This window comes from Lepus europaeus, chromosome 4 (genome assembly GCF_033115175.1).
Source record: "Lepus europaeus isolate LE1 chromosome 4, mLepTim1.pri, whole genome shotgun sequence".
Taxonomy (NCBI): Eukaryota; Metazoa; Chordata; class Mammalia; order Lagomorpha; family Leporidae; genus Lepus; species Lepus europaeus.
The window spans coordinates 161,817,950-161,843,678 of NC_084830.1; the positions used below are offsets into that span (position 1 = coordinate 161,817,950).

General features: G+C 49.9%; 1 protein-coding gene across 1 annotated transcript in view; it reads left to right on the forward strand.

Annotated features, from left to right (window-relative positions):
* The first annotated feature begins 4,093 nt into the window (after positions 1-4,093).
* Positions 4,094-25,729, forward strand: part of PGGT1B (protein geranylgeranyltransferase type I subunit beta) — a 49,449-nt gene continuing 27,813 nt past the window's right edge. The window contains exons 1-4 of the mRNA XM_062189301.1: positions 4,094-4,235; positions 14,760-14,878; positions 23,960-24,027; positions 24,885-25,036. Of these exons, the coding sequence (XP_062045285.1) occupies positions 4,096-4,235; positions 14,760-14,878; positions 23,960-24,027; positions 24,885-25,036 (479 nt within the window). The 5' untranslated portion in view covers positions 4,094-4,095. The remainder of the gene's footprint in view (positions 4,236-14,759; positions 14,879-23,959; positions 24,028-24,884; positions 25,037-25,729) is intronic.

Here is a 25,729-nt window from a genome sequence, read left to right on the forward strand (position 1 = left end):
GTCGACATCCTTCTGACTAATGCAGTTTTCTTTTCTGCTCCTGTTTGCCTCAAAGTAGGAAAATTCTTTGCTCTGAAAAACAGCCTGAAACAAGCAGGCTTTCGAGTTCTCTGGTTGCTTATGGTGTCATCTGAGGTGTCTGATAGTGGCTCGGCTAATATCTTCGCTCAGAAGAGTCAGCTTTAAAATGTCCAAACTTCTGGCCGGCGCCGCGGCTCACTAGGCTAATCCTCCGCCTTGCGGCGCCGGCACACTGGGTTCTAGTCCCGGTCGGGGCACCGGACTCTGTCCCGGTTGCCCCTCTTCCAGGCCAGCTCTCTGCTGTGGCCCGGGAGTGCAGTGGAGGATGGCCCAAGTGCTTGGGCCCTGCACCCCATGGGAGACCAGGAGAAGCACCTGGCTCCTGCCATCGGAACAGCGCGGTGCGCTGGCCGCAGCGCTGGCTGCGGCGGCCATTGGAGGGTGAACCAACGGTAAAGGAAGACCTTTCTCTCTGTCTCTCTCTCTCACTGTCCACTCTGCCTGTCAAAAAAAAAAAAAAAGTCCAAACTTCTGTACATCAAAGTACAGCTTAATAGAACTCAGTTTTCCAAGTCACAAAATCTCAGTCCTTAGCGGTAATTAATTCTTATATTGTATACAAAAAGTACAGTATTTGTAAAAATACAGGGCAGTTTCTTACAGTATCTTCAGTTGTAATTTGATACATTTGGGTTAAATGACCCATTTACTAATTTACTTTTTTCTTTTTTTTTTTTGACAGGCAGAGTTAGAGAGAGAGAGAGAGAGAGAGAGAGAGAGAAAGGTCTTCCCTCCGTTGGTTCACCCCACAAATGGCTGCTGCGGCTGGCGCACAGCGCCGATCTGAAGCCAGGAACCAGGTGCTTCCTCCTGGTCTCCCATGCGTGTGCAGGGCCCAAGCACCTGGGCCATCCTCCACTGCACTCGCGGGCCACAACAGAGAGCTGGCCTGGAAGAGGGGCAACTGGGACAGAATCTGGTGCCCCAATCGGGACTAGAACCTGGAGCACCAGCTCCATAGGCAGAGGATTAGCCTAGTAAGCCGTGGCGCCGGCCTACAAATTTATTTCTGAGTGGCAGTAAAAGCTTATTTCCCAGTTAATATTGAAGTGGTGAGTTCCAAGTTTTGGATAGTTAGTAGAGCAGAATGAGAAAACGGACATAAATGATCTTTGCTCAGGAGTGCCTTTTTATTTGTTCTCCATGACTTGGAGCAATTTATAATAAAATATAGAAGGGACAAGACAGTTTTAAAGCCAGTGAACAGCTACAAGGTACGGAAGAACAAGTATTTCCTACCTGTTGCTTTTTTGTATGTTGCCTTTGGTTGCACTCAAATGCGCCTTTCAACTTCCTACCTCTAAGGTGAGCATCTGGGTGACAGAATTTAGTATTGTTTCTTGTCTTTTTTTAAGATTTGTTTATTTGAAGGGCACAGTGACAGAGTGAGCAAGAGTGCTCTTTTGTGACTTACTGCTAGCTAGATGGCTGCAACAGCCGGGGCTGGGCCAGGCCAAAGCCAGGAGCCGGGAGCTCCATCCTGGTCTCCCACGTGCATGGAAGAGTCCGAGTGCTTGGGCCATCTTCCGCTGCCCTGCTAGGTGTATAGTGGGGAGCTAGAACCCGGCAGTGATACGGGATGCCAGCTGCACCCCAAGCAGCGGCTTCACCGTCCGCCACAATGCTGGCCCTCTTTTTTGTTATGTTTTATTTTCTAATGCAATACAGAAGTTTTCTCTGAAGAAGCCGATCTTTCTGAATCTGAGATAAGTGAGAAATTTATGAGTCCTTTAGATAAAGGATATAAAAGTAAATAATTGATAGTCTTTTTAGTTATGGGTTCATAAAAGTGATAGGAAATAAACGTTTCTTATACTGGCTTTAAAATCTGGGAGGCCCACCTAGGTGTTGAGTGTTTGGGTCAGCGGTTTTGGGGTGCTGCTTTGGCCCACGTCCCGTATGGGAGCTCTTGAGTTCTAGACCTGGCTCCACTTCTAATTCCAGCTTCTTGTAGTCGGCACCCTGGGAGGCAGCAGGTGATGGCCCCAGGACTTGGGTCCCTGTCTTCCACTTAGATTCAGCCCCGCTGTTGTAAGCATCGGGGTTTGAGTCTGTTGTGCGCAGGCCAGACAATGTGACTGCAGTGGTCACCAGGACCTTGTCTCTCCCAAGTCCGCATGACTTTGGAAGCCGTGGACACAGTGGAGAGCCAGGTGCCATGCATGTGAGTGTGGGAGAGCCAGGTCCTTACTGCACTGTGCACACGAGTGTGGGAGAGCCGGGTCCTTACTGCACTGTGCACACGAGTGTGTGAGAGCGAGGTCCTGCACTGTGCACACGAGTGTGTGAGAGCGAGGTCCTACTGCACTGTGCACGCGAGTGTGGGAGAGCCAGGTCCTTACTGCACTGTGTACGCAAGTGTGTGAGAGAGAGCGAGGTCCTTACTGCGGTGTGCACACGAGTGTGGGAGAGCCAGGTCCTTACTGCACTGTGCACACGAGTGTGTGAGAGAGCGAGGTCCTTACTGCAGTGTGCACACGAGTGTGGGAGAGCCAGGTCCTTACTGCACTGGGCACACGAGTGTGGGAGAGCGAGGTCCTTACTGTACTGTGCACGCAAGTGTGTGAGAGAGAGCGAGGTCCTTACTGCACTGTGCACACGAGTGTGGGAGAGCCAGGTCCTTACTGCACTGTGCACGCAAGTGTGTGAGAGAGCGAGGTCCTTACTGCAGTGTGCACACGAGTGTGGGAGAGCCAGGTCCTTACTGCAGTGTGCACACGAGTGTGGGAGAGCCAGGTCCTTACTGCACTGTTCACGTGAGTGTGTGAGCGCGGTCCTTACTGTACTGTGCACGTGAGTGTGAGAGCCAGGTCCTTACTGCAGTGTGCACGCAAGTGTGAGAGAGAGCGAGGTCCTTACTGCACTGTGCACACGAGTGTGGGAGAGCCAGGTCCTCACTGCACTGTGCACGTGAGTGTGTGAGAGCGCGGTCCTTACTGTACTGTGCACACAAGTGTGGGAGAGAGAGCGAGGTCCTTACTGCAGTGTGCACACGAGTGTGGGAGAGCCAGGTCCTTACTGCACTGGGCACACGAGTGTGGGAGAGCCAGGTCCTTACTGTACTGTGCACACGTGAGAGCAAGGTCCTTACTTCACTGTGCACGCGAGTGTGTGAGAGCAAGGTCCTACTGCACTGTGCACATGAGTGTGAGAGCGAGGTCCTTACTGCACTGTTCACATGAGTGTGTGAGAGCGAGGTCCTTACTGCACTGTTCACATGAGTGTGTGAGAGCGAGGTCCTTACTGCACTGTGCACACATGAGTGAGAGCGAGGTCCTTACTGCACTGTGCGCACGTGAGTGTGAGCACGCGTTCCTCACTGCACTGTGCACACGAGTGTGAGAGCGAGGTCCTTACTGCACTGTGCACACGAGTGTGAGAGCCAGGTCCTCACTGCACTGTGCACACGAGTGTGAGAGCGAGGTCCTTACTGCACTGTGCACACGAGTGTGAGAGCCAGGTCCTCACTGCACTGTGCACACGAGTGTGAGCGCGCGGTCCTCACTGCACTGTGCACACGAGTGTGAGCGCGCGGTCCTCACTGCACCAGCAGCAGAATTCCTCTGCTCCCCACGCGGAAGGCCTGCGCGGATCCCAGTGGATTCAGGGCGCAGTGCGCTAGGCAGTCCTGGGGGCAGCGGCCGTGGCTGCAGCGAAGGCGCGGAGACCCCTACTCGGCGAGGACGGCCCTGCTCTCCGGCGGTGTCCGCTGGTCTCCAGTCCGACCAGCTGTCTACTTCCCTGTCCACCGGCCCTCATGGGCGGCCCTCAGTCTCCCCGGGGTCCGGCTTTCCGCCTGATGCCCGTCGGGGCGCCCGCTGTCTGTCGCCAGGCCCCACAGGCGTCTCCCAGCCCTGGCGTTCGGCGTGCGAGGAGGCTGCGCCTTGCGATTCCGCGGGCCGGAGCGCCAGGGCCCGGCCACTCCTGAGCAGGACCCAGGGGCTCACCGGTCACCGTCGCTGGCGCCGCGCGCAATTGCTTCCGGGTCGCGACAGACGTCACTTCCGGAGCAGCATGGCGGCCACGGAGGACGAGCCGCTGTCGGGGAGCGGAGAGGGCGAGCGGCTGGATTTCCTGCGGGACCCGCACGTCCGGTTCTTCCAGCGCTGCCTGCAGGTGTTGCCGGAACGCTATTCTTCGCTGGAGACCAGCAGGTAACTCGGGGAGGCGCGGCGGGGCCGGGCCGCCTCCCGCCGCCCACCCGGCCCGGACCCGCGCCTCCCCGAGCTGCGGCGGGGCTCTCTGGACGGCTGCGAGCGAGGGCTTCCCGGACGCCGCTGCCGTCGGCCCCGGGCTCGCCGTGTCCCCTCTGCAGGGGCCCGCGGGTGGCCCGGCTCGGTCACCTCCGCGTGGCGGACGGAGGGCGTGCGGTGGCGTGTCGGGGGACGACCCCCGCGCCTGCCCCGCTCCGGGCTGCGTGGGAGCCGCGGCGAGCCCCGCCGTCCACGGCCAAGACCGCTTCCCGGGAGCGGCGCTCCGCGGGCGGAGGGGCGGCGCCGGGTCGCTCCGCGCCGGTAGCGCCGCGGGCAGGTGCGGCCGGGCGCGGTGCCTGGCCGTCCTCTCGGCCCGCGCGTTCTGAGCCCTGAGCCGCCGCTGCGTCTTGACCCGCTCACGACTGCGGGGTTCTGGGGAGCACACGCGGTCAAGAGCTGTGTCCTGGCGGTGAGCGACACGGCCGGTTTCCGGGAATTGACTGCTGCGTCCTCGGGCGGGGGTGGTGGGGACGGCCCGGAGGGCGCCGAGCCAGGGTGGCTGCAGGAGACGCTCGGCTTGGTCGCCGGTCCCCAAAGAGAGCGCTTCGGGCCGGCCGCAGTGGACTCTGTCCTGCGGGCCGGACTTTGCGCGCGACTTACCTTGCTTTCCCCGTCGGTGGGCGGCGGTCTCCCCACTGAGCCTTCTCTGCGCCTGGATTTAAGACTTGCAGGACTCGGTCGCTTGCCTGCAGCGCACGTCCTGTTGGAACATGCGCTGGTGCAGCCTATTTGTATCTTACGCGGAGGGGTGTTCTGTGCGTTGAAAACACTTGGATGAAAATCCTTGCATCCTGCTGCGACCTTGTGACCTGCACGGCCGACTTTGGCTCGCGGCCGTCTGCAGTCTGTGGTTGCCTTTCCAGATAGCCCTGGGTCTGCGCTGCCTAGTTCCAGCTTGGACTAAAGCACGTAGCCTGATGGATACTGGCGCCGGGCCGTGCTGAAGTAAAACAACACGAGTGGTCTGACTTAACAACGTGCAGTCCTGGGGTCTACACTGGGTGTTGTGTTCCAGATCGTGGGTATATAGCACCTGGGCGCGTTAGGAGGTGCCGAGTTTATCCCTCTTGTGTCCGGTGCTGGCCACTGAGTAGAACTCTTTTTAAATCACTTTGGTTTTCTGGTGGCTTGGGTAACATCTGCAAGTAAGGTAGCTTTTGTAGTGATTGTTGTTGTTGTTGTTTGGCAGTTCTCTCGTTCCTACACAGTTCGTTCTTTGCTGCCTTTCACATAGGTCCTTTTGTGTTGGTTGTGGTTCACAGCGGACAGTAAGATGTTGTGAAAAAGCTTCAGCGTTGTCAGGGAAGAGGACTGGCCACCCAGTTTCTTGCCATACTAGGGTTTTTTTGCGTGTTTGTTTTTATTTTTAAGATTTTATTTTATTTATTTAGCGGCAGAGTTAGAGAGGGGGAGACAGAGAGAAAGGTCATCTCCCCAAATGGGCTGATCCGAAGCCAGGAGCATCTTCCAGGTCTCCCATGTGGGTGTAGGGGCCCAAGGACTTGGGCCATCTTCCTCTGCTATCCCAGACCATAGCAGACAGCTGGATGGGAAGAGGAACGGCCGGGACTCCAGTGGTGCCCCTATGGGATGCCGGCACTGCAGGAGGAGGCTTAGCCTACTACGCCACAGCGCCGGCCCCCATGTTAGGGTTTAAGATACGGCAGTGTGTTGGCTCAGTCACAGTTGTTTCCTGTGTTACGCTTGAGCTCCACCAGCATTTGCTGAATGCCTCCTCTCTGGGTACCGGGATTCAGTGTTAAGCCATTGGTTTAGGTCTTATGTTCCTTTCTTTTTAGCAGTAGATATGAAATGGCTGATTCCTAAGACCTTGTATTGGACTGAATATTTAGCTATTTTATGACCTACTGTTGTGGCAAAAATTATTGTTTCCCTGTTTCACTTAGTCTGACAAATAATAATAATTTTTTTTTTTTACTTCTGTAGTGACAGTGGCTTTGTGAAAATAAAAAGTATATTTTCTTTTTCATCTTTTTTTTTTTTTTAATGTTAACTTTTAGAAGGTGGTGCTTTACCAGTTGCCTCAAATGCATGTTAAATCTTGGATTGTGAGCTTTGTCAGTGAACAGGATTTTTTTTTTAACAGATTAATTTTATTTATTTGAAAGGAAGAGTTGCACATAGAGAGAGGTCTTTTCTATACTGGTTCACTCCCCAAATGGCCACAGATGGTGAGGGCTGGGCCAGACTGAAGCCAGGAGCTTCCTCCCGGTCTCCTACATGGGTGTAGGGGCCCAAGGACTTGGGCCGTCCAGGAGCTTCCTCCCGGTCTCCTACAGGGGTGTAGGGGCCCAAGGACTTGGGCCGTCTGCTGCTGCTTTCCCAGGCGCCTTAGCAGGGAGCTGGATTGGTGTGGAGCAGCTGGGGTACATATGGGGTACAGTGAATCAGGCGGCCGACCCACAGTGCTGGTCCGCTTAATGGGCTTTTTAGTAGTTGAGGAAGGTTTTCCTGGTCCTAAGTTATTGTTGCCATTTGTGTTTGGGGAAGGGAATTAGAGGAAGGTTCTCTGTTGAGGAACAAATTGTGTCCGCTTTCTAACACACCCACACCGTCTTCACGATCCCCGAACCACGTGTTGCAGAAGAAGAGGTTGGGCAGTTACTTCTGTTTCACAAGTTTTCTCCTCTCATGAGCATCCTCTTCCCCCGGTGTGCCCTATTCTTCCCTGCTGTGCCTCACGTGTCTCACAGGTTGAGGTAGGAGGGCCTTCATCAGTGACAGTGGGGTGTTTTCAGACATGCACCTACTGGGACCTCCCTGGGTCCACTCGTTTGGACGTGCTCTGCGGGCCTGGAAGTCTGCACCGCCACAGACGTCCCAGGTGGCTTTGGTGCAGGCCAGGGTTTGAGACTGCCCGAGGGGAGAAACGGACAGGCACACAGGTGACTGCAAGGCTCCCCGTCAGTCTCTGGGCACGTTGTTAACGTGCAGAGTGCACGCAGGTCCCAGGGGCTGCGGTTCTGGTGGGCTCCCAGCTGATCCTGATCCCGCTCGGCTTCCACAGTGATGGTGCTGTTTACAGGGCATCGTGGGCGCACCTGAGTGGCCGAACCTGAAGCGAGCAAAGGACTCGGAGGAGGCCACTTAGGAGAATAACCCCAAACTCCACCCGAGAATGTGTTCCGGAGGTCTTTATTTCTTATTTTGTGAATGGAGATTAACAGTAGTGTTAACATTGAGCAGAACACATCCATCCGTTCTCCAGTAGTGTTTCACAGTGCAAGGAGGGTGTGTGCGATGGGGTCTGAGGAGCCAGACGTGGGCCAGATCGTGGAAGGCTTTGTGTGTCCTCCAGGTAACTTGAATTTGGTATTACGTAGGTGATGGGAGCTTGCCAAGTGGTGGGTCTTCACGGTTAGATACGCGTTTCAGTGCGATTCTTGAATTGAAGAACCAGAGCCAGGGAGGCCAGGCGGAGGCGCTGGGGCCGTGGAGCAGGCGCCGCCCCAGGATGCTGGGACTGGGCCGCCATCCGCACAGCAGAGCAGGAGGCAGAGGGAGCAGGTTGGGTAGCCGCTGTCCTGGATTGCTTTGTTCGTTTTGTCATCTGGTCTCTAATGAGTAATTGGATAGTGGGGAGCCTCTTTTGCCTGTTAATATAATTCCAGAAATGTGTGACTGTACTTAAAAATATTTACCAGATGGGTCAGCTGTTGAAAAATGGTATAAATGAAAAATAGCACTTGAAATTCTAGAGCTGATGGGGCCTGTCCTTCATTCCCACATGCTTACTCCGCATCTGTATGCTAGTAAATACCTCTTTATGGACTCTAATGTGCCCACCAAGGCTCTCTTCACAGACACTGTTGTCAGCTTTGTCTGTGTTCCTGTTTCTTTTTGTAGCTGCTTGTTTGTAATTTTAGATTTACCAGTATGGTTGAGCCCTAGCCTTGAGGTCTAGGTGGGAATGCAGTCTGTTATTTAAGACACTTGGGGCGTCAGTAAGGAAGAGGTTGTCTACATGCAGGGTTAGACGTTTGGAATCTACTGGGCCTGCGCTGTGGCATAGCAGGTAAAGCCACTGCCTGCAGTGCGGGCATCCCATGTGGGCGCCAGTTTGTATCCAGGCTGCTCCACTTCTGATCCAGCTCTCTGCTGTGGCCTGGGAAAGCAGTAGAAGCTGGCCCAAGTCCTTGTGCCCCTGCACCAACATGGGAGACCTGGAAGAAGCTCCTGGCTCTTGGCTTCAGATTGGTGCAGCTCTGGCCGTTGTGGCCACCTGGGGAGTGAACCAGTGGATGGAAGACTACTTCTCTCTCTCTCTCTCTCTCTCTGCCTTTGACTCTCTGTAACTCTGCCTTTCAAGTAAATAAAATAAATCTTTTTTTTTTTTTTTTTTAAAGAAGTTTGGACCGGCATTGCAGCTCACTAGGCTAATCCCCCGCCTGCGGCGCCGGCACACCGGGTTCTAGTCCCGGTTGGGGCTCCAGTTATGTCCCGGTTGCCCCTCTTCCAGTCCAGCTCTCTGCTGTGGCCCAGGAGTGCAGTGGAGGATGGCCCAAGTGCTTGGGCTCTGCGCCCGTTTGAGACCAAGAGGAGGTACCTGGCTCCTGGCTTCGGATTGGCGCGGCGCCGGCCATAGCGGCCATTTGGGGGGTGAACCAGTGGAAGGAAGACCTTTCTCTCTGTCTGTCTCTCTCACTAACCCTGCCTGTCAAAAACAAAAAAAGTTTGAAGTCTAAGTGCTTCCAGTCGTCGCTCGTGCTCTAGCCTGACAGTGTTCACCACTCATTCCTGTCATATCAGTATGACTGAGTTCTTGTTTCCACTGCTCAGGCCATTTTTAATTCCTTTTTTGCATTGTTGTTGGTGAGTGAGTGCTGTTTATTCCGTGTGTGTGAGCATGCATGCCACTTAAGCCTGGGCAATTAGAGATCTTGCCGTCTCTGAACTGATCCACTGATGAAGCAGGTAGGAAGTTGGAAGGGAAGTGCTGTGCCCCGTCCATGTAAGGTGCACCTTTTACATACATCGTCCAGAGTGGCCGTGGGCTGACTGCTTTCAGTTTTTCAGGCTACAGTCTCAGAGACTCACTTCCAGAGAAAAGAAGAAAGGACGAGAACAAATATCCTGAAAAAGAAATGAAGGTCTGATTTTAGGTGTGTGTTGACAAGGTTACCTCTCTGGTGCTGAGTCAGGTGATCCAGTGGTTTGCCCCCCCCGCAGCAGGCAGCTCGATGCCATAACACCTTGCGTCGTTTCCCTCATGAGCCCCACAGCTCAAGATACTGTGTATTTTTTTTTTTTTAAGATTTTTATTTATCTGAGAGGTAAAGTTACAGACAGTGAGAGGGAGATACAGAGAGAAAGGTCTTCCGTCCGTGGATTCACTCCCCAAATAGCCGCAACGGCTGGAGCTGCACCGATCTGAAGCCAGGAGCCAGGTGCTTCTTCTGGTCTCCCATGGGGTGCAGGGGCCCAAGCACTTGGGCCATCCTCCACTGCTTTCCCAGCCATAGCAGAGAGCTGGTTGGGAAGAGGAGCAGCCGCGACTAGAACCAGTCCCCATAGGGGATGCCGGCGCTGTAGGCGGAGGATTTAACCTAAGGCACTACAGCGCTGGCACCAGATTCTGTTTCTTATGCCTATTTTAATTCTCTCCCTCTCAGAGCCTTAGGACTACTTGAGAGTTCTGTTTTGATCAGGAATGAAATCCTTGCCCAGCCTGCCCTAGAGAGAGACCAGGCATTGCTCCAAAGTGACTTCTCATTCCAGCCATTGCCAGCCACTTGACTCTGTAAAATAAGCTGTTCACTGTAGTAGTGAGAATCTCACTGGTCTTAAGTCATGAGTTGAAAGTGCTGGACCTTGAGGACCTCTTGATAATTAAGTCAACAGAAGACTGATGTTTGTAATTGATACTTGCTTGTAAATGAAACGTATCCATATCCAGAAGGAAGGACAACTGCGGACAGGGCCTTTACCCACTGCATGCCGGTGGCGTGGTCCTGCAGTTGGGATAGCCAGGTGCACAGCGGGTGAGAAGCCCTCTCGAGAGATCACTGCCCTGGGACGCAGGGTTATCCAGAGTTGAAATCTCAAGCAAATGACTCGAGCTCTTTGCAGTTCATTGTCTTCACCTAGAAAAAGAGGTGGACTCGACCATTTCTGGTTGCTCAGTCTTAGAAGAGAAACTAGCTTAAAGCCGTGACGCTTTGGTCATGCATTGACTCATCCCTGCTGCAGAGCGGAAGGCCTCTGTGTTCGCCCCGTCTGACCTCAAGTCCTTGTTTTCTCCACTTCCGTTTCTGTAATAATAAACAAGTAGATTAAATTAATATATGTTAATTTTATTTGGCTAAAGTATATCATTCACCATGTGGTTACATCCAGACTGAAAACCCTCTTGCAGTTCCCCAGGAGGGTTGGATGTACTATTGCAAGTCAGATAATTATTTGAGTCCATAGCACAGACAAAGCAAACCCCTTCCCTTGAGACATAGGTATTACACAGAGCACTGATTGTCAAACTACTCCTGTAGTATTTCAGAGTGTGGTTGGGTCCTGAGGTCGTCGCTGCTCCTTCAGTGTTCTGGTGTGTGGTTAGCTCCTAAAATGATTGTTCCTCGTGTGCTCTACAGTGTAGCTGGGTCCTAAGGTCCCTGTTAGGTGTGTAGTGTTCAGGAGCACAGCTAGTGCTGGGGTGATTGTTACTCTGGTGTATCTACAGTGTGGCTATCCTAAGGTCCCTGTTAGGTGTGTAGTGTTCAGGAGCACAGCTAGTGCTGGGGTGATTGTTACTCTGGTGTATCTACAGTGTGGCTGTCCTAAGGTCCCTGTTAGGTGTGTAGTGTTCAGGAGCACAGCTAGTGCTGGGTGATTGTTACTCTGGTGTATCTACAGTGTGGCTGGTCCTAAGGTCCCTGTTAGGTTTGTAGTGTTCAGGAGCACAGCTAGTGCTGGAGTGATTGTTACTCTGGTGTATCTACAGTGTGGCTGGTCCTTAGGTCCCTGTTTGGTGTGTAGTGTTCAGGAGCACAGCTAGTGCTGGGGTGATTGTTACTCTGGTGTATCTACAGTGTGGCTTGTCCTAAGGTCCCTGTTAGGTGTGTAGTGTTCAGGAGCACAGCTAGTGCTGGGGTGATTGTTACTCTGGTGTATCTACAGTGTGGCTGGGACCCAAGGTCCCTGTGAGGTGTGTAGTGTTCAGGAGCACAGCTAGTGCTGGGGTGATTGTTACTCTAGTGTATCTACAGTGTGGCTGGGTCCTAAGGTCCCTGTTAGGTGTGTAGTGTTCAGGAGCACAGCTAGTGCTGGGGTGATTGTTACTCTGGTGTATCTACAGTGTGGCTGGTCCTAAGGTCCCTGTTAGGTGTATAGTGTTCAGGAGCACAGGTAGTGCTGGGTGATTGTTACTCTGGTGTATCTACAGTGTGGCTGGTCCTAAGGTCCCTATTAGGTGTGTAGTGTTCAGGAGCACAGGTAGTGCTGGGGTGATTGTTACTCTGGTGTATCTACAGTGTAGCTGGGTCCTAAGGTCCCTGTTAGGTTTGTAGTGTTCAGGAGCACAGCTAGTGCTGGGTGATTGTTACTCTGGTGTATCTACAGTGTGGCTTGTCCTAAGGTCCCTGTTAGGTGTGTAGTGTTCAGGAGCACAGCTAGTGCTGGGTGATTGTTACTCTGGTGTATCTACAGTGTGGCTGGTCCTAAGGTCCCTGTTAGGTGTGTAGTGTTCAGGAGCACAGCTAGTGCTGGAGTGATTGTTACTCTGGTGTATCTACAGTGTGGCTGGTCCTTAGGTCCCTGTTTGGTGTGTAGTGTTCAGGAGCACAGCTAGTGCGGGGGTGATTGTTACTCTGGTGTATCTACAGTGTGGCTTGTCCTAAGGTCCCTGTGAGGTGTGTAGTGTTCAGGAGCACAGCTAGTGCTGGGGTGATTGTTACTCTGGTGTATCTACAGTGTGGCTGGGTCCTAAGGTCCCTGTTAGGTGTGTAGTGTTCAGGAGCACAGCTAGTGCGGGGGTGATTGTTACTCTAGTGTATCTACAGTGTGGCTGGGTCCTAAGGTCCCTGTTAGGTGTGTAGTGTTCAGGAGCACAGCTAGTGCCGGGGTGATTGTTACTCTGGTGTATCTACAGTGTGGCTATCCTAAGGTCCCTGTTAGGTGTATAGTGTTCAGGAGCACAGCTAGTGCTGGGGTGATTGTTACTCTGGTGTATCTACAGTGTGGCTGTCCTAAGGTCCCTGTTAGGTGTGTAGTGTTCAGGAGCACAGGTAGTGCTGGGGTGATTGTTACTCTGGTGTATCTACAGTGTGGCTGGTCCTAAGGTCCCTGTTAGGTGTGTAGTGTTCAGGAGCACAGCTAGTACTGGGTGATTGTTACTCTAGTGTATCTACAGTGTGGCTGGTCCTAAGGTCCCTGTTAGGTGTGTAGTGTTCAGGAGCACAGCTAGTGCTGGGTGATTGTTACTCTGGTGTATCTACAGTGTGGCTGTCCTAAGGTCCCTGTTAGGTGTGTAGTGTTCAGGAGCACAGCTAGTACTGGGTGATTGTTACTCTAGTGTATCTACAGTGTGGCTGGTCCTAAGGTCCCTGTTAGGTGTGTAGTGTTCAGGAGCACAGCTAGTACTGGGTGATTGTTACTCTAGTGTATCTACAGCGTGGCTGGTCCTAAGGTCCCTGTTAGGTGTGTAGTGTTCAGGAGCACAGCTAGTGCTGGGGTGATTGTTACTCTGGTGTATCTACAGTGTGGCTGGTCCTAAGGTCCCTGTTAGGTGTGTAGTGTTCAGGAGCACAGCTAGTGCGGGGGTGATTGTTACTCTGGTGTATCTACAGTGTGGCTGGGTCCTAAGGTCCCTGTTAGGTGTGTAGTGTTCAGGAGCACAGCTAGTGCTGGGTGATTGTTACTCTGGTGTATCTACAGTGTGGCTGGTCCTAAGGTCCCTGTTAGGTGTGTAGTGTTCAGGAGCACAGCTAGTGCTGGGTGATTGTTACTCTGGTGTATCTACAGTGTGGCTGGTCCTTAGGTCCCTGTTAGGTGTATAGTGTTCAGGAGCACAGCTAGTGCTGGAGTGATTGTTACTCTGGTGTATCTACAGTGTGGCTGGTCCTTAGGTCCCTGTTTGGTGTGTAGTGTTCAGGAGCACAGCTAGTGCTGGGGTGGTTGTTACTCTGGTGTATCTACAGTGTGGTTTGGTCCTCTTGCATTGTTCCGGAATGTGATTTGGTCCTAAGATCGCTGCTACTCTTGTCCCTCCAGGTCAGGACAAACATCCTGCTTCGTATCGGCTCAGCTGCGGCCAGTTGGGGAGTTAACCAGCAGATGGAAGACCTCTCTCTCTCTCTCTCTCTCTCTCTCTCTCTCTCTCTCTCTCTCTCTGCCTCTCCTCTCTGTGTAACTGTGAAGTAGTAATTTATTTTAATTTTTTTAAAGATTTTTTTATTTGAAAGTCGGAGTTATGCGGGGTGGGGGGGGGTGTCTTCCATCTGCTGGTTCATTCCCCAACTGGCTGCACCGGCCAGAGCTGCGCCGATCTGAAGCCAGGATTCAGGAGCTTCTTCCAGGTCTCCCACGTGGTTGGCAGAGGCCCAAGGACTTGGGCCATCTTCTACTGCTTTCCCAGGCCATAGCAGAGAACTGTATCGGAAGTGGAGCAGCTTGGGTGCTGGTGCTGCACCCAGGGCATTAACCTGCTGCAACAGCGCTGGCCCCTGAAGTAGTAGTTTATTACTGTTAGACTTAGGGATTATTAGCCTGTGGAAAGAAGGTAGCAGTGCTCAAGCCACATTACGGATGCTTGTCAGTGTGAAGGGAGTTATATAAATATAAGAATCTCTTTTTTATGTTAAGAGCAACCCACTGGATTCTGATTGCTACAGAAGGGCAGTGTTACAGGGGCAGGGTGTTGCCTCAGTGTTTCATTCCATTGAAGAATGTGTCTCTCTGGGAAAATGTAGTTGAAATATATTTGTGTTTAGTTTTTAAAGTGTTCCTGTTTCCCAGAATTCATTGTCGATTGTTTTCAAGGAGCCATACTATTTATAAACAGATTTGAATAAACATGAGTTCATTCTCGTCTCTCAAGAATTAAGCGCAGCTGTAAGCTAATTGCTTTCGGTGAATTAGTGGAAGCGACGTTTTGCTTATTTCCCCTTTTGTGCTTGTTTGTACTGATGGGGTGCGAGGACCGCTTGTTTATAATCTCCTTTGACCCTTCCGACTGCTGCTGGAGTCCTGTGTGCTTCAGTGGGGGATCGGTTTCCTAATCTCAAGGGAGCCTTTTTAAAAAATTGAAACAAAGGTTGTGTGGTACTATTACATCATAAGGATGCTTGGTATTTTTGGATTTAGCAAGGTTGTTTAAGTTACTGTAAAAGTAGCCCATGTTTCTTACTTTCGTGAGCTAGGAAGGGTTCCGTGGTTTGATAGTCATGGCGGTATCTTACCTTTTTGTCTTTTTAGGTTGACAATCGCGTTTTTTGCGCTCTCCGGGCTGGATATGTTGGATTCCTTAGATGTGGTGAACAAAGATGATATAATCGAGTGGATTTACTCCCTGCAGGTCCTTCCCACAGAAGACAGTGAGTGAGTTTTTACCATTTTATTTTTAGCATGACCCATTGTGCCTGGCATTACATGTGTTGAACCAGCAAGTCTTAGTATGTACTAGCACACTGCTAACATGTTTCATTCATGCCTGTTTTGTAACGCAGCATTCCCTTTTTGTTCTCGTACAGCACTTCAGTCTAATTGTCAGTCTCTGGAGAGAACAATTACAGTTGTCTTGGATTGAGTACAGTTGTACATCACAGTTGTAATGTCTCTCCGTAGTGTGCTCCCGTATTGACGACTGCGTGCTGGTTATGTGTATTTCATGTTTGTGTGTGACTAATTCTGTAGCGTTCATTCTGTTCATTCCTCAGCTGTTCTTGTTGTCTCTTCACTGTCCTGTGGTCTCCCTCTGGTGCTTCACTCGCATTTCTTTAACAGTTTCCAAGAGCGCTCTGTTCAGTCGTTTCCTAAAGCTCCCTGAATTGTTCTCAGAGTTCATAAATTACCTGGCCAACTAAATACACCCAGGGTTCATAAGCTCAGTGTTCATTCTGGTACGTGTGAATTCCCTGACTTGGATGTAGAAGTCCTAACCTTAAGAGATCAAGCAGGGGTGAGCATTTGGTGCAGCAGTTAAGACACTGCTGGGACCCCACATCCCAGGTCACTGCAGGGCCTGGCCCCACTCCGGTCCAGCTCCCTGCCAGTGGAAACCCTGGGAAGCAGTAGGTGGTGGCTCCAGTACTTGTCCCTGCCACACACGTGGGAGGCCTGGACCCAGCGCTGGGTGTTGTGAGCATTTAGGGAGTGAACCAGTGCAGAGGAGATCTTAGCCAGTCTCTGTGTATCATCTGCCTTTCAAATAAATAAAAGTTTTAAATATACTTCCTTTAAATAAAAAAGATCAAGCAAATAAACTGTTGGAAAATCATGAAGTTTTAATCAGTGATCACCACGTACTTGTGTAAAAGAATCAGCATTTTAGGGTAATACTATGCTTTACTGGTTGAAATAATCATTTCTAAATCTCACTCAGACTTTGGAGAAATAATAAGCTAAAGCTTTGTGTAGAAAAAAATTATTAACATGATCAATTCTGAGGCATAGTTTATGGTGTCTGTTTTTGAAGTTCATGTTTGTGTTTATATAATTTTAAAAAACTGGGCCGGCGCCGTGGCTCAACAGGCTAATCCTCCGCCTTGCGGCGCCGGCACACCGGGTTCTACTCCCGGTTGGGGCGCTGGATTCTATCCCGGTTGCCGCTCTTCCAGGCCAGCTCTCGGCTATGGCCCGGGAAGGCAGTGGAGGATGGCCCAGGTCCTTGGGCCCTGCACCCGCATGGGAGACCAGGAGAAGCACCTGGCTCCTGGCTTCGGATCAATGTGGTGCGCTGGCCGTAGCGGCCATTGGAGGGTGAACCAACGGCAAAAAGGAAGACCTTTCTCTCTGTCTCTCCCTCACTGTCCACTCTGCCTGTAAAAAAAAAAAAAAAAAAAAAAAACCTGTGTTGACAAATCCTTTGTAAAACTGTGATTGATTAGGGATGGTTGTTGTGGTGCAGAGGATTAAGCCACTACTTGTGACACCTGCGTGGCTTGTGGGAGTGTGGGATTTCAGTCACGGCTCCTCCACTTACATCCCAGCTCCCTGTTAATGCTCACTCTGGGAGGCAACAGCTGATGGCTCAAGTACTTGGATCCTCTCAGCTCCAGCCTGGCCCAGCCCTGGGTGTAGGCGTTGGAAGGATGAGCCAGCAGGTGGAAGATTCTGGCACATTGTGAGACACTTGAAAAAGTTTGTAGAAAATGAAAGTAAAAGATTTTCAGTGTATTTTTTTTGTTGTTGTTGTTTTGTTTTTTAGATTTATTTATTTGGTTGAGAGAGAGACAGACAGACAGAGAAAGGTCTTCCATCTGCTGGTTTACTCTCCAAGTGGCTTCATTGGTCAGGGCTGAGCAAGGTGGAAGCCAGGAGCTTCATCCAGGTCTCCCGCATGTGTGGCAGGGGCCCAAGCTGGTGGGCCATCTTCCATGGCTTCTCCCAGGCTATTAGCAGGGAGCTGGATTGGAAGTAGAGCAGCTGCGACATGAACCAGTGCCCACGTGGAATGCCGGTGTTGCATGTGGCAGCTTTACCTGGCCTGTCACAACACCAGTCCCTTTAGTGTAATAATTTTTGAAGTCCATTGATACAAGGGGCGTTCAGAAAGTTCATGCGATATTATTTAAAAGGTATGCATGGATTTAAAAATATTTTTGTTTTAATTCCATTTTCCGCAAACTTTTTCAAGTAACCTCAGAAAACAGCTGTTCTTCAGTTACAGTCCATGGGTGTGCAGGGAGAACTCGGAGAGGAAGCAGAGAAGATCTGCGTCGAGGGAGCCACTGGGAGCAGATGTGGCCAGCGGTGGCACAAGCTGCCTTGTCTGCTCAGTGTGACTGCACTGCCTGAATGTTGACCGTGTCTCTGTGTTTACAATTTTAAGTTCTTTTAAGTTATAACAAGCCTTAACTTCTCATTAGAATACAACAAAAGTAAACATTTAAAATTGGAAATTAGGGGGCCGGTGCCAGGGCTCACTTGGATAATCCTCCGCCTATGGCGCCAGCATCCCATATGAGCACCAGGTTCTAGTCCCAGTTGCTCCTCTTCCAGTCCAGTTCTCTGCTGGCCTGGAAGGGCAGTGGAGGACGGCCAAAGTGCTTGGGCCCTGCACCCGCCTGGGAGACCAGGAGGAAGCACCTGGCTCCTGGCTTCAGATCAGCACAGCGTCGGCCGTAGTGGCCATTTGGGGGCGTGAACCAATGGAAGGAAGACTTTTCTCTCTGTCTCTGTCTCTCTCTCGCTAACTCTGTTAAATAAAAAATAATAATAATAAAAATCGAAAATTAGAGCTATATACTCATAAACAAAAACTGACACTTTTGCTAATGGCAGTAGTAATGCTATACCTTTTTAGAATCCAAATACGTTGTCACATTTGCTCTTTACCTCATTGACTTGCCTCAGAAGAGAAGCTAGAAGCAAAGTGATTAAGAGACGTGCCTAAAGTTAAGACGAATTGGACTAAAATCCTGAGCTTTTTACTTCCAGGTCTCAGTGTTGCTTTACCATTGAAGTATATGGGTCCCTAGGGGAGACGGTCACTATGGCAGTTAGGGACCCTGTGAGTATTTGATCGCATTTAACTTGGGCCTCCACTCACGGCAGGACTGTAAAAGCCCTCGTGGTCTGGCATATTAGTAAGTGTGTGAGGAGGGGCCCGTCTTAGCCTCAGGAGGAAGTATGCAGGAAACACAGGCTGGGGATTGTGTATTCCCTTCTGTTCACAAGGGCATAACCAGAGAATTTTAATCTTGAACAGAGCAGGGAACATTATGGCTCATCGTTTTATTTTTTAAATTCAGGGGGCAGGTAAGAGTTCTCCTATTCTCTGGTTTCCTCCTCAAATACTTGCAACAGCTGGAGCTGGGCCAGGACGGAGCTGGGCCAGGATCTAAGTCCAGATTTCATCCATGGGTGCAGGGACCCCAGGACTTGACCAAGACTGGAAGCCTCTGTGGTGTTCATCAGCAGGAAGCTAGAATCCAAAGTGGAGCCAGGACGTGAACCCAGCCACTACACTGGGGGTTACAGGTGTCCCAAACAGCAACTTTTTTGCTCACTTTAACAGATATATTTATTTGAAGGGCAGAGTAATGGAGACAAAGGTCTTCATCTGCTGGCTTGCTCCCAAATGACCTCAACTTCCAGGACAGGGCCAGGCCAAGAGCAGCAGCCAGGAACTGCGTGCTGGTCTTCCAGCTGCATGGTAGTGGCCAGCCATTTATTTGGGCCATCCTCCACTGCCTTCCTAGGCTTAGTCGCAGGAATCTGGATCAGAAGCCGTGCACAGTAGCCAGCACTCCCACACGGGATGCCGCTGTTGCCAATAGCAACTCACCCTGTTCCACTGTGCTGGCCTCCAAGGGGCGTCTGGACTGCCATGTCAGATGACTATCTCTGGTTCCTCCTTTTACAAGTGAAGAGTTTGAAGCCCAGAGAGACTAGTAATTTGTCCAGGGTAATGTAGCTAGTTAGTGCTGGAGGTGAGATTAGAATGCAGTTTTGTTTTCTAATTCTGGGATATTGGTATTGTGGATTACTGACTGAGTGCAGCAGGTGCTTTGTGTATCATGGGGTTTTTCTGTGAGATACTGATGTGGCCATGAAAACGCTGAGGCTATCTTGTGGTAAAGGAAACTAAATTTAGTGTCTGTTCCTTAATAGATCTCATAAATTGATAGGATGAATTGTTGGGAAATGTAGATAGAATTGTTGGTCGTTGAAAGGTAAAATATTTAATGACTTCATTTTTGTTGGTGTTGATTTTTCAGATGGCTGCCATGTTTAAGTGTGGTTTCATGTGGCACATTTTTAAAGTTGCAAAGCACTGGTTGTGGAGGCATTGTAGGTCTAGAGATGGGCAGAGACAGCCCGCCTGTTGCCTGTCACGTGCTAGAGACTTGCACAGACCCTTGCACGGGCGAGGTGTGATTCTGAATTCTCCTTGAACCACCAAGTGCAAGAACACTTCACGTGCCTTCCCTAATTGTCTGAGTTCAATTATAAAACTAATCTCTGCAATGTAGAAAATGGATATTGAAAAGAACACTTTTTTTGCTATAAAATTTTGATTTACATTGTCTGGGGGAGGGGTCTTTCCTGTCATCTTTAAGAAGTTGTGAAAGGTATGCCCTCTTACTAGGAAACCTGATTCTTTTTTAAGGCTTATGAAGAATTACTTCCATGTTCATAAATATAAATGTCTATTTCTGTATGTAAGATATTGCCACATTCCTTGCTTGGGTTTTGTTTGCTTAGTGCAAAAATCTTTTTAGATGGGTATTAGAAAGTTAAGGCCATGTCCAATCACATGTTGGATTGTATTTAAGCAGCATTACCATTAAGAAGTCTGGTGATGTTTTATCCTAAGGATTATCCCTTGTCAGGAGCGCCAAATAAAATTTTCGGTGTAACTTTTATTTTATCTTTCTCTTGAAAGAGCCAACTTTTTTCCTATGAAAAGCAATTTCTTTCTTGAAGGGGGAAGTATGCTACTAATGAAAAGCACTGGTTAGATTTTCTTGACAGGCAGAGTTAGACAGTGAGAGAGAGACAGAGAAAAAGGTCTTCCTTCCGTTGGTTCACCCCCCAAATGGCTGCTATGGCCGGCGCACCGCACTGATCCGAAGCCAGGAGCCAGGTGCTTCCTCCTGGTCTCCAATGCGGGTGCAGGGCCCAAGCACTTGGGCCATCCTCCACTGCACTCTCGGGCCATAGCAGAGAGCTGGACTGGAAGAGGGGCAACCGGGGCAGGATCCGGCGCCGTACCAGGACTAGAACCCGTTGTGCCGGCGCTGCAGGTGGAGGATTAGCTTAGTGAGCCACGGCGCTGGCCCCATTTTCTTTGTTAAGAATATTTAAAATATTATCATATAATACTAGACATATACTTAGGAACTTAACAGTAGAACTCAAAAGTTTGACAATATAATCTACTCTTCAAACAAGAATTGGCTGAAGGAGCCACCCACTTGTGGTGCCGGCACCCCAAGTGGGCGCTGACTCACGTCCTGGGTGCTCCACTTCCAAACCAGCTCCCTCCTAATGCTTCTAGAGAAGCCTCAGAAGATGGCCCAGGTACCTTGGGCCCCTGCCACCCATACGGGAGATCTGGATGGATTCCTGGATCCTGGCTTCAGCCTGGCCCAGCCCTGGCCCTTGGGGCCACTTGGGGAGTGAACTGAAGATGAAGATCTCCCTTTCTCTCTCCTCTTCCGTCTCTGTGTGTCTCTGGAACTTCACTGTTTTAAAACAGTCAGTGGCAGTCTTTTTTGTGCAGACAAGTCAATGGAGGGGTTTCTTTTCCTTACAGTTGGTGGCTGAACAGTATAGTCTCTAGTAATCTCTCTCCACATACTTAGACGTAAACACGTGCACGACGTAGTGTGCGGCCAGCGCACCGTGCTGATCCCAAGGCAGGAGCCAGGTGCTTCTCCTGGTCTCCCATGGGGTGCAGGGCCCAAGGACTCGGGCCATCCTCCACTGCACTCCCGGGCCACAGCAGAGAGCTGGACTGGAAGAGGAGCAACCAGGACAGGATCCGGTGCCCCGACCGGGACTAGAACCTGGTGTGCCGGCGCTGCTAGGTGGAGGATTAGCCTGTTGAGCCACGGCGCTGGCCCAGATAGTGCCGTTTTTTAAAAAAAGATGTATTTATTTATATGTATATTTATTTGACAGGCAGAGTGAGCAGAGAGATAAACACACAGAGAAAGATCTATCTGCTGGATCACTTTGCAGATGGCTGCAACTTGCAGGGCTGGTGTAGGCCTAGAGGCCCAGAACGTCACGCGGGTTTCCCCTGTGGGTAGCAGGGACCTGAGCACTTAGGCTGCTTTCTGCCGCCTTCCCGGCACACCAGCACGGAGCTGGAATAGAAGCCGGGACCCAGTGCCAGCATCCAAGTGGCTTAGCTTGCTGTGCCACAACAGCAGCCCCTAGATGGCGCTGTTTAGTCACACATGGAGCCATTTGAACTTCACTGGAAGTACGCATCTAGTCAAATTTCAAATGAACTGCATGTTTATACTTTAATGATTATCACAAAAAGGTAAGCTTATTATAAAGGAAAGCATGATCGTTGACAAATCCTGATAGGAACCAGAGAGAGCCTAGTGAATTAATTAAGAATGTTGAAAATGTTGTTATTTAGCTTTTTTTTTTTTTTTTTGACAGGCAGAGTGGACAGTGAGAGAGACAGAGAGAAAGGTCTTCCTTTTGCCGTTGGTTCACCCTCCAATGGCCACCGTGGCCAGCATGCTGCGGCCGGCGCACCGCGCTGATCCGATAGCAGGAGCCAGGTGCTTATCCTGGTCTCCCATGGGGGTGCAGGGCCGAAGCACCTGGGCCATCCTCCACTGCCTTCCTGGGCCACAGCAGAGAGCTGGACTGGAAGAGGGGCAACCGGGACAGGATCTGGTGCCCCGACCGGGACTAGAACCCATTGTGCTGGCACGGACAGGATCCGGTGCCCCGACGGGGACTAGAACCCATTGTGCTGGCACCCCAAGGTGGAGAATTAGCCTGTTGAACCACGGTGCTGCCCTATTTAGTTGTTAATTTGAGAGGCTCCAAGGGACAGCCAGACAGAGCTCACAGCTGCTCCTTCATTCCCCAAGTGCGTATGACGGCTGGAGCTGGGCCAGGGCGGAGCCAGGGAGCCAGGAGCTCAGTCTGGGTCTCTTATTCCTGTCGTCCCACATAATTAATTCTATTTTTATTCCCTTCCAGGCTTTTTCAGTATGCACGGTCTTCTTAATTATAAACCACAGAGCTCGTGTGTTTTTGTATACTGCTAATTCACTTAACCCTATCACATTTCTCCATGTTAGCACAGTTACACTAATTAATTAATAGCAGTGTAATGTTCCTTTCAGTGGGTGTAACGTGATATGTGCAGCCTGATGTGTATTTATATTGCCTCCCAGTGTTCACCATTGTTACACTGCAGTGAGCATTTCTGTACACGTGATGGCTCTCATATTTGAAGTTGTGGGAGTCGGTTTCCAGATACACCTACTGGGTCATAGGGTCTCAGTCTTTTGATGCCTCTTTATGTATTGGTAAGTCTTAAATAACTTAGCGATTTAATAGTCTTTAGGGAGGATAAGAGAACCATGTACACTAAAATTAGTTTTACCATGGGCTGGTGCTATGGCATAGCGGGTAAAACTGCCATCTGCAGTGCCAGCATCCCATATGGGCTCTGGTTTGAGATCTGGCTGATCTACTTTCAATCCAGCTCTCTGCTATGGCCTGGGACAGCAGTAGAGGATGGCCCAAGTTCTTGGGCCCCTGCACCTGCATAGGAGACCCGGAAGAAGCTCCCGAGTCCTGGCTCCATATCGGATCAGCTCCAGCCATTGCAGCCATTTGGGGAGTGAACCAGCGGATGGAAGACTTCTCTGTCTCTCTCTCTGCCTCTCTCTCTCTGCCTCTCTCTAACTCTGCCTTCCAAATAAATAAATAAATCTTTAAAAAAATTAGTATTACCATTACTATCTTTTTAAGATATATTTTCATTAATAAGGAAAAAGGGGTGTGATTGATGGAGAGTTTTAAATTTAGTAGTTCCTAATTTGTTGAAGGAATTAATGCATCAGCTGTTATTGTATTTTAGGTGATTAAAAAGCAAAATGCAGTACCTGGTGAGAAGTCAGTTACTGTGAATTTCTCATGTGTCAGCCGTAGGAGCTATAAAAGAAGTTCTTTATGTCAGCCTATTTGTAAACCAGTTTGAATTTTCTTAGCAGTGCATTTACATTCTGCCAGTACTGTGTTCTGCATCTGTCATGCTGGTTTTCTGATAACCATCACAACTGTTGCCATGTGGATGTGATTGTTCTAGTATGTTCCACTGATATTTTGAAAAATGAAAAATGTAGGTAGAAAAATGTGATAAATATACTTTGAACAAATACTGAGTAAGTACTATGTTAAAATGGTCTCTATACTTCAGAGCCAAATGCATTATTGTCTGGAATGTTGAAATACAAAGTACCTGTTCTCCATGACTGTAGAAGAGTACATAACCTTTACTTCCCTCACGTGTGAAGAGGCATTGAGGGAGAATAAAAAGTCCCTGGACAGGGAGTGAGGGTTTTAGACCTGTTGTGTGAACTGTCAACCTGTGGGCTTCTATTTTGTGCTCTGTAGAAAGGGGACTGAATATGTTGATCATGTGAAAAAGGTCGGATGGGAGAAGTGTGGATGCATTTTGTTTGCAGTGAGGTGAGCTGTAAAGGCTCATGGTAGGAAATCATTAAGGGGATTCTCTTAAAGCATGTAGCACAGACTGGCATGTCGTGAGCACTCAACATTAGCTAGTCTGAAAATGAAGACGGTGACAAAGGTTTGGTCCTGAAAGACTCTGGTTCGTGAAGATTATGTAGTTGGACTGGTGTGGACTGTGTACAGTCGCTTCTCAGCCTTTTGGCTCAGATCCAGTGCGGATTGCATACAAAAATAAGGTGTACTTTAAATAAGCACACATTTTTATTTTTTAGGATCAAATTTAAATCGCTGTGGTTTCCGAGGCTCTTCATACCTGGGGATTCCATTCAATCCATCAAAGGTTGGTTCTTCTGGGGTCAAAGAGACGAGAAGGGTTACGGGCGATAGAAGTGAGAATTGGCTCCAGTCCTTCTTTATATAAATGGCATCATACTTACATGTAACCTGCGCACGTCTTTGCACGTACTTTAAATCATCTCTAGATTACTCTCCATGGTCTTCATGCGGTCTCTAAAATACAGTGCCAGTGCTATGCAGCTTTACTATGCAGGGAACTGCGTTAGTTAGGGAATGATGCTAGCAGTGCTTAGCTGCATTACTTAGGGAATAATGACGGGGGAAATGGTCTGCGCGTGTCCAGTCAGATGCAGGGGTTTGGGGCTGGCATCGTGGTGCAGGGGTTAAGCGGTAGCCTGTGACACCAGCACTGCATAGCGTGGTGCTGGCTGAGTCCCAGTTCTCCTCCCTGCGAATGCACTGGGAAGGCAGCAGAAGGTGGCCCAACGGCGGGGACCTTGCCACCCCTGTGGGAGACGAGGAAGGAGTGCCCCGGCCCCGGGCTGTTGGAGCCCTTTGCGGAGGGATCCAGCGGATGGAAGATTTCTCTCCCTCCCTCTCCCCCCACACCCTGCCACTCTTTCAAATAAATGCATACTTTTTTTTTTTTTTTTTTAAGAAAAAGAGATACCGAGTTCTTCCTGCATGTTTTCAGTTTGCAGTTGTTGAGTCTGTAAATGTGGAACTTGCGCATGTGGAAGGCCCATCTCATGTCAGTGGAGGTTTTCTTTGTTTCAGTGAGTGTGCAGATCAGTGTGAGCGGCACTTAAGTTCGCTGCTTACTGAAACCTCATGTGAAATTAGTAAATGAGATAAGTTTTAATTTCAGTTTGTTAATTAACATGTTAATTTGGACCTTAGAATCCTGGAACAGCTCACCCTTATGACAGTGGCCACATAGCCATGACCTACACCGGCCTCTCTTGCCTCGTCATTCTCGGAGACGACTTGAGCCGAGTAAATAAAGAAGCTTGCTTAGCAGGCCTGAGAGCCCTGCAGCTGGAAGACGGCAGGTATGGGCCACTCCGTTCCCTTTTCAGTTTTGAAGAACAGACATAGATAAATGGTTTAGTAGTGTCAGGATTGGGCTCTGCTGCAGCTTACTTTCAGATGAAAAACTGTTTTGAAGTAAGCATACAGTTAGTCTGACCCTGTCTTCCTTAAAACATACTGATGGGTCCATCTGTGATGCGTGCGTAAAGAAAATGGGCTTTTATATATGTAATGAAATACTATTCAGCAATATGAAAGGACAAAAACCCACCGTGGCAACATACATGAACCTGTGGGACATGAGAATAAGTGAAAGGAGCCAGGCACAGAAGGCAAGTCTGCATGTTCTCACCCACATGGGGAATCTTGAAAAGCTGCTGAAAGTAGAGAAGAGAGTGGTGGTTACCAGAGGCTGGGCTGGGGCGGGGGTTGGGAGCAGCTCTTAGCAGGTGCAGAGTCTTAGCCAGGTAGGAGTATGTCTCGGGTACTGCTACACAGAAACTGACAACACTGCTTCATATATCGCATGTCTCCATTACTGCTGCCCAGAAGGATGATGGTAGCTAACAACACTGCATTGTGTATTTCAGAACAGCTGGAAGAAAGTGTCTAGGATGGTAAATGCTTTACATGGTAGACGGATAAGCTAAATGTCCTGATTTCATCATTGCAGTGCACACGTGCATGAAAATATCACCCCATACCCTCTGCCC